This window comes from Pleurodeles waltl, chromosome 6 (genome assembly GCF_031143425.1).
Source record: "Pleurodeles waltl isolate 20211129_DDA chromosome 6, aPleWal1.hap1.20221129, whole genome shotgun sequence".
Lineage (NCBI taxonomy): Eukaryota > Metazoa > Chordata > Amphibia > Caudata > Salamandridae > Pleurodeles > Pleurodeles waltl.
Window position 1 is genome coordinate 898,680,843 of NC_090445.1, and position 15,420 is coordinate 898,696,262.

The 15,420-nt window shown below is 44.9% G+C and overlaps 1 protein-coding gene across 1 annotated transcript in view; it reads left to right on the forward strand.

The window, feature by feature from the left end:
* The window catches only part of DOCK1 (dedicator of cytokinesis 1), a 1,072,828-nt gene extending 1,067,808 nt beyond the window's left edge, over positions 1–5,020 (forward strand). The window contains exon 52 of the mRNA XM_069239713.1: positions 4,265–5,020. Within this exon, the coding sequence (XP_069095814.1) occupies positions 4,265–4,360 (96 nt within the window). The 3' untranslated portion in view covers positions 4,361–5,020. The remainder of the gene's footprint in view (positions 1–4,264) is intronic.
* The last annotated feature ends 10,400 nt before the right edge of the window (positions 5,021–15,420 follow it).

Sequence of the window (15,420 nt, forward strand, 5' to 3'; positions counted from 1 at the left end):
ATATTGCCTGGGGATGATTTGAGTCACTGGATATTGATGTCAAGTGGTGCTTTATGAATTGCTACGTGTCATCAGTTTATCGAGGAGGGAAGATATATGATTGGCTACACAGGGGTCAGAGTGTTTCTGTGGCTAGACCGAAAATATTTGTATTTGACACAGGAGTGTCTTTTGGAGAAATCCACTCATTCATCCATTTGATGTCTGTGCACAATGAAATGACGAAAGGGATTGACCAATTATGAACATTCTTAGAGAAGTTCTTGTACATTGTGGTTAATTGTGCCACAGTCGGTTGATAAGTCATGGAGCATCTGTATACATCTGGTTGGTTCAACTGTTAGGTCATTTTGATGGTGTTATACTCTACCTGTACAATTGCAGCTTCAGTGCTGCATCAAGGTGAAATGTGGGTTTCCAGACTTGAAGCAAATATGGTGGTCGATATGCGGTTTGACCTCTATGGCTACTGTTCCGTCACAGATTTTTCTTTACATGAATTGGGTGATTGGGCAGTAATGAAGAGGTCATCGTAGTTCATGCATGTGTTTTAGACGGCGGAGGATTTAACAGGATATTTGCAAGGGCGGCAGTCCATGATAGAAGGGAAGAAATCAAAATGTCGAAAATGTTGGCGAGAGCATTCATGTGGAGGGCTTTGAGAACATGGTGAGAGTCTCCTTTATAAAGGAGGATAGTGGTAAGATACAATCTACTTTGTGAACAGTTTTAGAGATTTAAAGATTTCTATACTTATTTAGTGGTAAAATGGTGGCATTATGCGTAGGACATTTTTAAAAATCTGCTGTAAACAAGTCATTTCCCCCAGTTTTCACTGCTTTCAACCCACCTGCCTCAGACGGGTGCACCGCACCGCAAGTATTCCTCGTTCCTCGCAGCGAAAAATGAAAGGAGCAAGTAACAGTTTTGCTGTTAAGCAGTGTCAGAGACTACGCAATGTAATTAGCTTAAGAGTAGTTGATTTAAGTGAACTACATTGTCTGGTCCCTGACAGTTCTTAAAAGCAATTTCTGAAGCGTGGGAACATGTGAGTAGGCCCACCTGCCAAAGTTCCAGGCGGATCATGTCGGCAGGTGCCGCCCACCGGTTTGTCTGTTGGCGAAGTTGATTTTAAGTAAACGTCCTGGGGGTCTATGCAATGTAATGACGATAACGTATTTTCCAAGGTAATTATTTTGCAGGCTTCTGGGTGTTTCTAAAAGCAATCGTGTTGGGCTGTAAACTTGTAAGTGACCCTAATTCTGATCTGCTGGTGAAAAGTCGTCCTTTCCACCTGTTTGGAAACTCACCCAGGAACCTCTCCCACCCCTTGATTAAATGAGTGCATAATATTAAAGACATGATTTTTTTTATAATACTTCTAAGACAGATATGGGTGCCTACGTAGATAACTTAAATCAAGAAGTTAGTGGCATTCAAAAGTAAAGAAGCTAATGTATTAATCATTTCTATTCAACCAGTTTTAGGGGGAAGAGAGGGGAAAATGAGTTTGTATTGAATTTTGACAATAGCACATTCAGGATAAGGCATCGTATGGCGTTTATTGGCACTATTGACACGGGAGTGAAACAACATATTTACTTCTTTTTTACAGTACTTTTCCACACTGTTGTTTGTGAGGTAGACACTAGGTTGTGTGCTACTGAGGTTATTAACGAAGTATTGATTTGTGTCAATCTTCAGAGCAAGTAGCGAACATGGTGTGTAAAGAGTGAGCTGGTGCAATGTTTGACTGTCCTGAAGAGTGTTTGTTCTAAGCTTTAGCCTCCGTAATGGTATGGGCTTGGCTTTGGAAACGAGTTGCCTGTGTTCTGCCTTGTTCTCTAAAGTTTTACTTCTCCGTCTTTCCAATTTTATGGCTATGTTTACAGTAACCTATGTGTTTTCAGGTATGAACGGTATGGGTTGTCTTTTTTGGTTTGGGGAAAGTATGGCAGTCTCTTATGGATTCTAGCACAGTGTTTTGTTTGGATGTTTTGACTTTCTAATGTGAGCTGAATGCTTATTGCACTCTGTGAAGTGGCAGCCAATACAATATATATATATTTTTTTGCCCTTATTTTATTTTTTATGACTTGTCAGGGGTTAAATTTAATAACATGATTTACTGTTCGTTCCAGTGAAAGGGTACTGGACTAAATAGGTGAGTGAATAGAGATGGTGAGGTCTCAAGTGCTGGCTTGGAGTGGATATGTATGTATGAACTAGAGAGACATTATATAGCCCAGAAAGTTCTTTTCCGTGTTTTAAGGTAAGTTCCTACCGGTGACTGAAAGTTCTGAGGGACATATTATTGAATTTTGACAATTTAATGTTAGTTTGTGCTCTATTCATTAGGCTCCAGGCTACTAGAAATGTGAACAGTTCACTGTGAGTGAGTCAGATGGACAGGAAGGCGTTCAAAGGAAGTAGTGAGAACGGTAACTGTTTGGTGGATGTGTGGTTACCAACATATCCACCACCAGCTTTGTGCTGTTGGTGAAGCTACTAGATTACGTTCATAGGGTACTGCTGAGGCTTCCCTGCCCTAAACTGCTTACATTAGGGCTCAAGTGGACTGGTTTCCATATAGCTGAGGGAACCCCAAGAAACCACTTTGCCTCTGAACAGTATGCATGCAGTCTTCTCGCCCTCGACATTCATGTAGTTTATTTCGAATTTTCATTCCATAGTTTGGCAATGGTTATTACTAAATCTAAAATCAGTGTGTGGCCAGTGCCTGCTATATTGTTGTATGGCTCAAGCTTGGTTGCATAAGTGTGGGAGGGCATATTTAATCTGAAGAAAAATTAAACCACAATAATTATCCATAGATTTATTCTTACTAAAAATGTTTCATGTGACTAGATACAATCATTTGTAGTAGTTTTTAACAACAAAATGTCAGGGCTTTTAGTCATACTTCTTTAAAAAAATGACGGAAGCATAATGTGTTCCACATGGTCTGATAGTAACATTGATCGCAATTAGACAGACCCCCTGTACATTTGTTCCAATAACTAAAGAATTTATTCCATAATATGTAGATGAAACAGGTTCCTATGAGACGTTCAGAAGTACTTCAGTGAACTAATATATAAGATTTGAGAGTGAGATATTATGTGAAGATTAAGAATTGGTGAGCACAGTGCAAGAGGAGGACACTAACAGTGTATGGTTTTTTTTTTTTCTGCCACTGTTTTTGTCCTGCATAGGGATTGGCATGTCAAGCAATGCCCAAATTACCTTTAATTATGCTGGTGATATAGTGAGTGTGAATATCCTCCTCTCACAACAAACACAATAATAGAAATGGACCAGAACACGCTTTCGACGGCGCTTGTTTATGTTGATCCGGCCATCTGTATATTCAAAAGCATAACAATTCCAGTAAATCTCCTGTGTAGCCCTAAAATACAATTTTCACCTCAGAATTGCTGGTCAGATTTCGGAGAGCTCCGAATGCGTTTTGAGGTTTTTCCGATAATTGTTCTTAGGCTCGTAGGACAAACTTGAAAATGAAATACAATCTTGCCTCTCTGAAGTTACTCTAGTGCTTAAAATCTACGAATTGCATGCATGAAAGGGAGTAAGATGAAACCTTCATTTTCTTATTTCATTGAGACTTTTGTGAATTTCCAATCTGTTATATGTTTAAAGCTTTTGACATTTTCATATTTCTAGAGCATTTTAAGCCTGTACTTTAATGTGAGTAATCGTCAGTTGTGGAATCAGAATATGTGTACTAAGTAATTACATGTTCAAGATTTTTTGGATTAAAAAAGAAGCACTTTGCGGAAATAAGGAAGTGCAAATAATGGATTTATTAGACTTTTCTTAAATGCCTATGAACATTATATGCCAAAGCTAATTGATGGCTGGCACCCGCAACTACTGCGCTGTGGGACCGCCATGTAATGAAAAGCCACTGAAACCAATACACTTCATCGTGACACCTGTTATATTTATGGGGCTCTGAAAGTCCTGCTTAGGTTGACGTGCTGGGGCCTTGCACTGGCTGATGAATAAAACGTCAGGAATGGGTCAGGATGGGCAGTAAAAGCTGTATGATTAGCAAATAGCCACATGCAAACCTGAAATGGCGAACTTAAACTTTGGAGGGCGAACTCGGAGGCAACGTGGAGCGGGACACGTTTTCTATTTGGTACCTGATTCTGTCTTACGCAGTTTCACGTTGTTTAAACCTGTTCTATATTCCATATATTACTGTCATTAATTTATATTCAAAATTCATATTTTTCAGCATCTTCCACCGCCGTTGCCAAGTAAAACTCCGCCTCCTCCTCCTCCTAAAACCGCTCGAAAACAGGTGTCTATGGACTCCGGCATTGTGCAGTGACGTGTCAAGAAAATTATTTTAAAACAAAAATTTAACACTGTTGTCCCGTGGATATTCGTAAAACTACATTGATTACCTCATTCTAGCCTGTCGTGTCAAGCATTCATTTTAATGGTTCTTACCAAACTGTAGCTTGTCCTGTACTTTCGAAGGAAAGACGAATTCTAAATGAGTTCCTCATTTGTTCATACTAAGTTATGAGGGGGTGTCCAGTATGGCTCTCATGAATGATTACTGAACTGGTTAACTAAGACTGCTAAAGTAGATATTTTTTAATGCAATGTAAATGATATTTTGGGCGTTATTGGATTAACTGAGAATAACCTGGTTATGGTTGTCATTTTGTACAGACGTTTGTATATGGTTTTTAGATTTTTAAAATGTTTCTTTTTTGGAGCGGGAAGCTTTGCTTTTTTAATAATAGTGCCATTAAAATACATGCAAATGGTGGCCCTTATGTTGGAATTGTTTAGGCCCAGAATATTTTTAATTAAAAAAAAAAGAAGTCTTGAAATATTCTTAACTACGAATATATTTTTCCTAATTGCCATTTTTCTTGCATATTAGCACAGCTTGATATGTATTCTGCCACCTGCCATGCTCCTGTTCTGTTTGAGTGTACCCATTGGTGCAAAAATAAATGTGTTTTGGAATAAGAAATGTTAAATGTTATTTTCCATTCATGTTTGTGTGCGCCATGTGTGTTCACTTAAATCATTAGGTCCTGATATTTAAGTTGCTTATCTGATCATATTATGTTTCAGTGTACTGGTAGCTTTAGGGCCTCCAGGAGAAAAGGACTGAAGAAATACTACAAAGCAAGCTTTGGAAAAGCTAATAGCTATGGCTTAAATACAGTGACAACTGCCACTGAACTGGGGTGGTGGGGCGGGGAGTGGGGAGATGGGAATAATAAAAATTTGGAAGAAAAAAAAACACCTCTTTACCACTGAGCCGGGTTTGTCTCCTCCGTCCTCTTCCCAGAAGCAGACAGGCTTCCAGACTCCCCTCTATTGATGAGACTGCTGTCATCAGCATGACAGCAGTGCTGTGATTGGTGTGAGCGCGCTGCTATGCACTTTCTCCTCCCAGCTTTTCAATACAGCCGGGTGGAGAAATGTAAAATGCGCATGTCTGTTTGGTCGGCCGAACACGCCCGGCCAAACACACATGCGCACTTATGGTGCACCAACCACTCCTCCCTCCAGCCCCGCCCTAACCTGGCCCCCTGAAAAATAAAATAACTCTTTATTATCATTTTATTTTTCCTTCCCCTTCTGCTGAAAGCAGGGTGGGCATGCTCCCCTGTCTTAGCAGAGGAGCTGCCCCTGCTTAAATACGCTAATTGACACAAACACGCAAATGTGTTTCTACCTTAACTGTCCATTTCTGTGATCTGTATGTACGTACATGTTCTTTACTCCCCAGACGTGCTGTGATGACCTTTTTTTTTTTACCCACGTCTGTGATGCTACATGACACCAGTAACTCCTCCACCAGTTATTTCTCTTCTATTGAGTGTTTTTTTCTCTTCTATTCAGGGGAGGATATTATGTGCTAGTGGTCAGACAGTGGTATGGAAGATGAGCACAATCAGGATTCTGTGACTGTAACAGAGTCAAAATTACAGCCTTGAATTTGGGATTTGTGTAGATGGGAAGTTGCACTAGAGACCACAAACCTAAAGTTCAGGAGTGCATCTTTGATGCAGTATGTAGGATTGTCACTCAGTAGACAGAAATTAGATGATTCTTTTAGAGTCGCTTAGGCAGATTGATTTCTGATACTTAGGATGTCCTTCTTTAGAGACTGTGGTTATAGGATATGTTGCAGAAACCTTTATTAGAGTGCTCAGGTGCTTGAGATGTACTTGCAGTAATGTCTATAGATGAATGCTCTGAAACACGGACGTCAGTTTGGTTGTTGGGCTATACAGGAGTTGGTGTGTCTAGAGAGGTGTACTGAAGGATAGGTGAGCAGTTCCTCTGGTACGAGAGATGACAGTTTTGGTTTGCAGTTCTTATATCATCAAGTGCAATTGATCCAACTTCAGTGTGATGCCAAGCAGTTCATTTAGGAAGTGAATTAGAAAATTGTGCTATGGTCAATAGTACATTGTTGTAATGAATTATTAGTGAGTAATCAGTGGCAGTTTTCCCATTAGGGCTCCAGGCCTACGCCCCCTGCATTCTTATACCAAGAGTAAATAATAAACATTTATTCACTCTTGGTATAAAAAGAAAATGCGATATAGCAGCAGCCCTAGACAGCTCTGCTAGGGAGATGATGATGGAGGCGCCTGCACCAGCCATCAGAGATTATCCTGAATATCCAGGGCTGGTGAAAAACCCAGCCCTGGCCTCAGACCTCAGGCAGACCTTACTGCCCCCCAATCTGTGGCGTGTTGAAGCGTCACAGATAAAGTTAGCCACGGCGTTGCAGGCCTAAGCCCTGCAGTGCCCGTGGCTACATGTCACTCAGTCAGTCACTCCACCCATTCCCAGCTCCTCACAGAGTTGGAAAATGGTGAGGTGAATGAGCAGAGACTGAAACCTCGAATTTGTAACTGCACAGGTTTGAGGTTTCAGTTTCAAGTGACTGAAGCTGAAAGAAGCAGCAGGAGTCCAACAGGACCTGCACAGACAGCAAGGTAGAGAAAAATTATGCTTTTAAATACTGTGTATGTATGTGTGAGTGTCCGTGAGGCAGTGTGTGTATATATATGTGAGCATGTCCGTGTGCATATGTGTGAGTAAAAATGAGAGTGGTAGTGAAGGAGTGAGTCAAAGTGTGGAAAATGAGTTATATGGAAAGTAAGTACAAGTGAGAATGAGTGAATGAGGGAGAATGGAAGGGAGTGAGTGTAACTGAATGTTACTGTGTGTGAGACTGAGTGAACCAAGTCTCAGTGAGTCTTAGTGAGTCCGAAAATGAGTCAGAGTGAGTTAGTGTGAGAGAGACTGATTGAGTCAGGCTGAGTGATAGTGATTGTGTCTGAGTGAGTTTGAGTAAGAATGAGTGTGATTGAGGGAGTCTGAGTTATTATGAGTGAGTCAGAGTGGATCAGAATGAGTATGACTGAGCAATTCAGTGAGAATGAGTCAGATTGCATGCAAATGACTGGAGCTCAGTGTGAATGAATAAGACCGAGTTACAGTGAGACTGAGTGAATGGGACTGAGTGTGAATGAGTGGAACTGATTTGGTATGATTGAGTCACAGTGAGAATGCATCAGAATGATAAGGACTCAGTGAATCAGGGAGGACGAGTGAGTTATGAGGAGAATCAGGGAAATTAGGTAAGCATGACTGAGCCAGAATGAGTGAGTCAGAGTGAAAGTGAGTGAGTCTCCTTGAGAGTGAGTGACACTGTGTGAGTCAGAATGAGTGAGACTGAGTGGGACTGAGTGAGAATGAGTGAAACTGATTGGGTATGAGTGAGTGACAGTGAAATTGACTGACTCAGTGAGTGAATCAGGGAGAATGAGCGAGTATGTGGAGATTCATGGAAACTAGGTGAGAATGAGACTAAGTGAGTCAGAGTGAGATCGGGTCAATCACAATGACTTGGAAAGAGTGGGATTGAGTGGGTCAGAGTGAGAATGAGTGAGACTGCATGAGTCAATGAAACTGTGTCACAGTAAGTAAAAGAGACTGCAAGTGTGAATGAGAGTAAATGACCAAGTGAGAATAAATGAGAGAATAAGACTGACTGTTGCAAGTGTGAGGAATCCCCCAAGCCCTCCAAGTAGGTGAGCCAGTGTCCTTCACTGCAATTCAAGCCAAGGATTATGATCTGCCACTTTTAATGGTCACCAATCATCACTACCCAGGCGTTCCCAGGGAAGAGGAGAAAATGGCCCAAATATGAAAAGAAGATAGTTACAAAAAACAAGGGGCTACCCATTAGTCCTAAGGAACCTATAAAACTTGAATTATAAAAACACAGTGGTTCTCTCAGAGTCACAAATTAGCAAGCTATTCTTTCATTCACATCACAAGGGTACAAAATGTATACCTATGTGTGCATTATATGTAAATAATACTCATTAGAGAATCCTCAGTTCGCACAAATAATTTGATTGAACAATATCATTTTCAATAAGTGATGTCTGGAAAAGCGCTGTGTCTCTTTAATTCAAAGATGGAGGAGAAGTAAAAGGAAAATAGCACAGTCACATATGTTGGTCACCAGCCCTGGAACAACCCTAGAAACAGACAATAGTCTTTCAACTTAGTGTTGTTTCTTTTTGTGACTTCACCAAGGTCAAAGGCCATAGGGACTAATGTTTTTTATAGCCAACAAATATGATTAGTAACTTCAAAAATAGAAAGAATTGTCTTCAATGAGGAAAACATTCTATTACCCCACCTGTGGCTCTCATACATTTATCTACATCCCTCCCCAGTATATTATAGAAATAGAAACCCATTTACATCTCAATTAAAGCAAAAGCTTTACTTGGGAGATCTATCCACAGTTAAAGTATTACCTTCAACAAAGTTTGTGTTTTTATTGTTGGGGATGTATTTATTTTATGTTTTGCCCACTTCAATTGTCCAAAATTGTGATCCTTCCAGTGTTTTAAATGATGGACCATTGAAGCTGGAGTCACAAAGGGGAGACTTTTTTGTTTATATATTTTTTCAGTACACCCCAGCCGGTCCATTGGGGCTAGGGTGCCACACCCCCTCACCTTTTGCCCCTCAAGAAGAATATCTGTCCGGCTGAGCAAAGATCAAACACTCCTCACTTTCAGGTCAGGCAGCCAGGAGCTAGATATGCGCTAAATGCGCAGCTCCTAGCTGCCTGGGCTGAACTTTGCTGGGCTGAGGATGTCACAGCTCCTGTGGGCATGACCTCCTTGGCTCAGCAAAGGTCCTCGATCCTCCCCCTCGGTGACGAGGATTAGCGTCACTCATTGCCTCAAACTTGGGTGCTTCAATTTTAAGCCCTGAAGTGCTGACGGCAGAGTGACAATCAGTGTCACAGAATGGGGTGGGGTCAGCAGTCTCAGTGACCCCCTCCCAGTCTGTGATGAGGTTGGGAATGCTGCCCTCCCTAGTCAGCCAATGAGGGAAGGCAGCAGTCTCAACCTTTCTGGGACCTCTGAGGCTTGGGGCTGCTGCCTTCCCTCATTGGCTGACCTAAAGATCCGTTTGTGTCTAACATAGATTTGCTTTCACACAGACACCTATTTAGTTATGTGAGTTCCCTGACCTATGCTGATGCACCGCTGCTCAAGTCAGTGAATGCCCACCTTGATGGACAAGATCTCCTGGCACAGATTGTCTAAGGTCAGGATTGTGAGAGAGCTGTCAGAACCTGGCAAGTGTGGCATATTAGTAGTCATGTTTGGGCAAAATGCCCTCTCACTCTTTTGCCCAAGGCTGTATCGTGTCTATCTTATCTGATAGAGACTTTTAGTTGCAGATTCCTTACTTTAGAATTTCCCCCAGGCATCAATCTGGACCTGGAGATTTTTCTTCGAGCAGTTCCCTGGCACGCTGTCAGATGGCATCGGTCGACTCAGCATGTGTCTTTGGCGTCGTGCTCGCTGTGATGATGTTACAGTAGTATATAGGCACCACCCCGCGTGCTGACGTCAGTTGTTTTCTTTCCGCACCAGCCTATGCGCAGATCCAGAGAGAGCTACCCTCTATCCTTTTTGACTGACTTCGACTCAGTGGCGGCCCGTCCTTTAGGGCGGAGGGGCCACGCCCGCCACCTTTTGCCCCCCATGAAGAGTGTCTATCAGGCTGAACAAAGGTCAGCCTGAAAGACACTCTTCATGTTCAGGTCAGGCAGCTAGGAGCAGACATGCGTGATTTTTTTTACACTTTTTTGGTGTATCAAGGATCTCACGTAAACCACTATAAATCCATGCGACTCCTGTCACGACATGATGTTGGTGACGGATCCGCACCTCATGTGGTTGTGGTGTCTGAGCATGACCACAACCCAAAGTCATGCTCTGAGTGTTGGGCCATGAACCCAAAGTCCTTGAGGGAGAGGTCCCTAAAGTTGATGGTGGCCAGGCGCTCAACTCTGTGTCGCTCCCAGCTTCGATCAAGAGGAAGGTCACAAGACCACTCGCAAAGCCATCACCACTCTTCTTCAACCCATTCTTAATCCCAGGGGCATTTGGGTCACAAGAAGAAGAAATAGAAGAAGAACAAATGTTCTTTGACTTCGCCCCGTCGCTCTTGGACTCCGTCTTCAGAGCCTGTTTCTAGGGCAACTCTGAACCTCCCCGAGTTTCTGGGAGCTGAAGCCACCCCTGCCCTATTCAAAGAATTCTATGAGGCCATGCTCATCATATTTGGGCAGGCCGACCCCCCTGCAATGCCTTCAGACCCAGTGGGGTCGGCAGTGGCCACCTTGGGTTGACCGCCAGCAGCTTCAGCCCCAGCTCCAGAGGGCCCCTCGGGATCTCTTGTCGGATGCGACCTTCCCTGGCAAAGACGTCAATGCTTCAGATGTTGGTCTGGCCTACGATCAACATCTAACCCACACTTCTACCTGACGCCACCCTGGAGGAGGACCGACGTCGCTGTATGCCAGTTCCATCTTTGTCAGGGTCTACATTCCCCAGGTTGGATCCTGACCGTTATTCTTACGGATAAAGGTACTGGGAAAGTGTGGAGGGTTCGCTGGATCCGGTAGAATTCCCGCTGGAAGATCCTGAAATGGACTGGGCACAGGAATTGGGTGAAGCTAGTGGTCTGGATACCTCTCCTGATGCTAACATGTTTTCTCACCTTACCGTGGCTATAGAGGATGCAGCATTGTATTCTATGGTGGTGAGAAGGGCGGCTGAGGCCCTCAGCCTTGAGATACCTTCTGTGGCAGTCAGGACAAACCTCCTGACTGAGGTGCTTCAGCCTGGGGCTTCCACCTCAGAACGCCTCTTACCCTTTAATGAAGCCCTCACTGATGTCTTTCTGGGTACCTGGTCCAGACCCAGCACAGGGGCTCCTGTTAACAGGATGAACGCCCATCAACATCGGCCTGCGCCGAATTACCCTTAATTCCTAAACCAACATCCTAGACCTAAGAGCCTTGTCATCTAGTCTTCTTCTTATCAGGCGCATTCCCATCTGCACCCCTGGATAGGAAATCAAAGAGACTGGATCAACTTGGAAACAAAATGTTCTCTTCCTCCAGACTGGCATTGTGGTCTGAGAATGCCACATTCCTTTTGAGACGCTATTCCCATATCCTTTGGAATAGGGTTGTGCAGGTTCTGCTTCAGGTCCCGGAGGAGGCCCGGGCCATTCTCTCCCAAGCTGTTGCTGACGAAAAGGATGCAACCAAGTTCACCATACGTTGTGGGCTGGACACAGCCAACTCACTGGGCAAATCGGTTGCATCAACGGTGGCCTTACGTTGAGGATGTCTGGATTTTCGGGGATGTGTATGGCACCCGTCTCTATGGATATAAAGTGGGCTTTAAGGAGTCCCGGGCTACTGCTCAGTCCCTTCGCCTCGCAGCTGCTCCTCGCCCCCAACAGTCCACTTTTCATGGCTATTGAAGGGGCTCCCAACCACGTCCATTCCCCTCCAGCCACCGTGCCGCCCATGTCTCACAGCCTCTGCGTGGCCACGGATGCAGGATTTCACATGCTCGTGGATCAGGGTGCCAGCGGTCTGACCAGTCCACCACTGCCCCACTTCAGCCTCCAAACCTTTATAGTTCATCCCTCCATGCTGGACCAGTTGGTGGCAGGATCTGCCATTACCTGCCCCACTGGGAATCCATCTCAACAGACAGATGGGTTTTGCAAATAGTCCAAAGGGGCTACTTCCTCCCCTTCGAGACTACCCCTCCGGCCATGCCACCATCTACGATCAGATGACGGAGGATCACTTGGCACTTCTCCACAAGGAGGTTATGGCTCTCTGGGCCAAGGAAGCCATGGAGAGGGTTCCTGTGTCAGAAGTAGGTTGTGGTTGTTATTACTGCTATTTTCTGGTGCCCAAAGAGGTCAAGTGCCTCCACCCTATCCTAGACCTCTGGTCCCTCATTCTCTTCCTTATAAAGGAGAAGTTCAAAATGCTCACTCTGGCTCAGGTCCTATCTGCCCTGGACCTTGGAGACTGGACGGTAGCGTTGGACTTGCAGGACACCTACTTTCACATTCCTGTCCTGCCTGCCCACAGACTTTACTTGCGGTTCGTGATAAGTCATAGGCACTTTCAGTTTACCATGCTCCCCTTTGGCCTTATCAGCACCCCTCGGGTGTTAACAATAGTGATGGCGGTGGTTGATGTTCATCTGCGCCCGCTAGGGGTTTCAGTCTTCCCCTACCTTAACGACTGGCTGTTGAAGGCGGGCTCCCCCAAGGCTGTCTTCTCTCACCTCCAGACTACGGCGAACCTCCTACATTTGCTGGGGTTCACTATTAACATACCAAAGTCACATCTGACTCCCTCTCAAACACTCCCATTTTAACAGAGCTGTGCTGGACACAGTGCAGTTTCAGGCCTATCCTCCTGAAAAGTGAGTCCAGGATGTTCTGGCTGTGATACCGATGTTTCGGCTTCTATCCTGGATTTTGGTGGAAATGACTGAGGCTGCTGGGCCTCATGGCCTAGTCATACATGCCAGATGATATATGTGGGCTCTGCAGTGGAACCTGAAGTTCCAGTGGACGCAGCATCAGGGGAATCTCTCCAACATGGTCCAGATCTCGGAGGGAACTGCACAGGATCTACAGTGGTTGATTTTTGCATCACGATTGGGTTAGAAGCAGATCTCTTTCCAATCCTCAACCAGATGTCACAGTAGTGACAGATGTGTCACTCCTGGGATGGGGCGGCCACATGGGGGAGGCAGAGATCAGAGGCGTCTGGTCTCCGGCAGAGTCCAGGCTCCACATCAGTCTTCTTGAGCGCAGGGTGATCAGGCTTCCATTGAAAGCATTCCTTTCCTCTCTCCGAGGGGAAGTGGTGCAGGTGTTCACAGACAACACCACCTCCATGTGGTACTGCAAGATGGAGTAGGACGTGGACCCTTTGTCAAGAGGCTCTACGCCTCTGGAGATGGCTGGAACGTCAGGGTATATCCCTGGTGGTTCAACATCTGGCGTGCTCTCTGAAGGCCAGAGCAGACAAACTCAGCTGTCGATCACAAATGGCGTCTCCATTTGGAGGTGGTGCAAGGTTTCTTTCAGCAGTGGGGAGAGCCTTGGCTAGATCTGTTCGCCTCCACGGAGAATGCGCAATGTCAGCTGTTTCGCGCGTTGGAGTTTCCAAGGTGGCACTCGCTCTGCGACACTTTTCTTCTCAAGTGAAAGTCAGGCCTCCTTTACGCCTTCCTGCCAATACCACTTCTGCCCAGAGTTCCGAAGAAGATCAAGAACAACCAGGCCCAAGTCATTCTTGTGGCTCCAGATTGGGCACAAAGAGTATGGTATTCTGAGGTTCTGAGCATGGCCATTGATTCTTTGATCAGACTGCCCCTTCAGGAGGATCTTCTGTCTCAGCAGCAGGGGACTGTTCTCCACCTGTCCAGTCTCCGCCTTCTTGCGAGGAGGTTGAGCAGCAGCAGTTTACAGCTTTCAATCTTCTGCCCAAAGTCTGCAATGTTATCTTTGGCATCCCTCCACCAAAACTGTATACAACTGTCGCTGGAACAAATTTGTGGTATGAAGTACCAACAAATCTGTTGACCCCCTTTCCTCACCTCTTTCTGAGGTTCTACTGTTCATCCTCTTTCTTGCCCAGCAGAGCTCTGCTTTGGTCCCCCATAAAGGCTACCTCTCTGCCATCCTTGCCTTTCTCAGACTGCCAGATCAACCATCTTTGTTCAAATCTCCCATATTTGGGAGGTTTCTTAAGGGACTCACTCATTGTTCCCATCTTCCCCATTCATAATACTGCAATGGGATTTGAACCTGGTACTTACATACCTTATGTGTGCTCCTTTTGAGCCATTCCATAATTGTCCCTTATGGCTCACCACACTGAAAAACGCTTTCCTTATTTCCATCACCTCTGCTCGCAGAGTGAGTGAGCTCCAAGCTCTTTCTTCAAAGCCACCATTTCTATCTGGCCATACTAACAAAGTGGTGCTTCGTACCTGGGCTTCTTTCCTCCCTAAAGTGGTCAAGGCCTTTCATGTAGGCCAATCCATCACTTTGCCTACTTTTTACGCACCTCCACATCCTTCTCATGAAGAGGAGAGAATCCACCATCTGGATCCAAAAAGAGTGGTGGCGTTCTATCTCAATCGTACAAAAGATTTCCGGGTGGATGATCAACTCTTTGTAAGTTATGTGGGTGTGAAGAAAGGATGGGCTGTGCAGAAGCAGACTTTCTCCTGATGAGTTGTCCTATGCATTAAGATGTGCTATGCTTTGGCAACAAAGCAACCACCTGATGTTTGCATGCTCATTCAACCAGAGCAACTGCTACAACCACTGCGTTAGCACGCGGGGTTCCATTCCTGAACTTCTGCCAGCAGGCAGCAACATGGGCATTGGCACACTTTCACAAAGCTTTACTGCCTGGACAGCCAGGTCCACAGAGTCAGCTACTTTGGCCATTTGGTCCTGCAGGACTTTTTTGTCTGATCTTTTATCGTTGCCCACCACGAGGATGGTATTGCTTGGGTATCTATTATAAGGTAAGGAATCTGCACTAGAAGTCTCTATCAGATGAACAAGTTACTTACCTTCGGTAACAAATTATCTGGTAGAGACATATTGTAGTTGCAGATTCCTTACCTTAGAATTTCCCCCACACGTCAGTCTGGAACTGGAGATTTTTCTTCCAGCAGTTTCCTTGCACACAGTCAGGTGGCGTTGGTCGACTCCACCTGCGTCGCTGAATCATCCCTGTTTGTGAACTGATTTCTAGGGACAGGGTCTCCCTTTTCAGGGCCCTAGTTCTGGCTTATCAATATCAGTGTTCTTCATGGCTCCGCGCTACTGGCGTGGAAATTTGTGAAATGAAACTCAAATCACTGCACTTGGGTGGTGCCCATGTAATACCACAGTGTCATCACGGCGAACACAGTGCCAGCGACGCAGGCGGAGTCGACCAACGCCACCTGA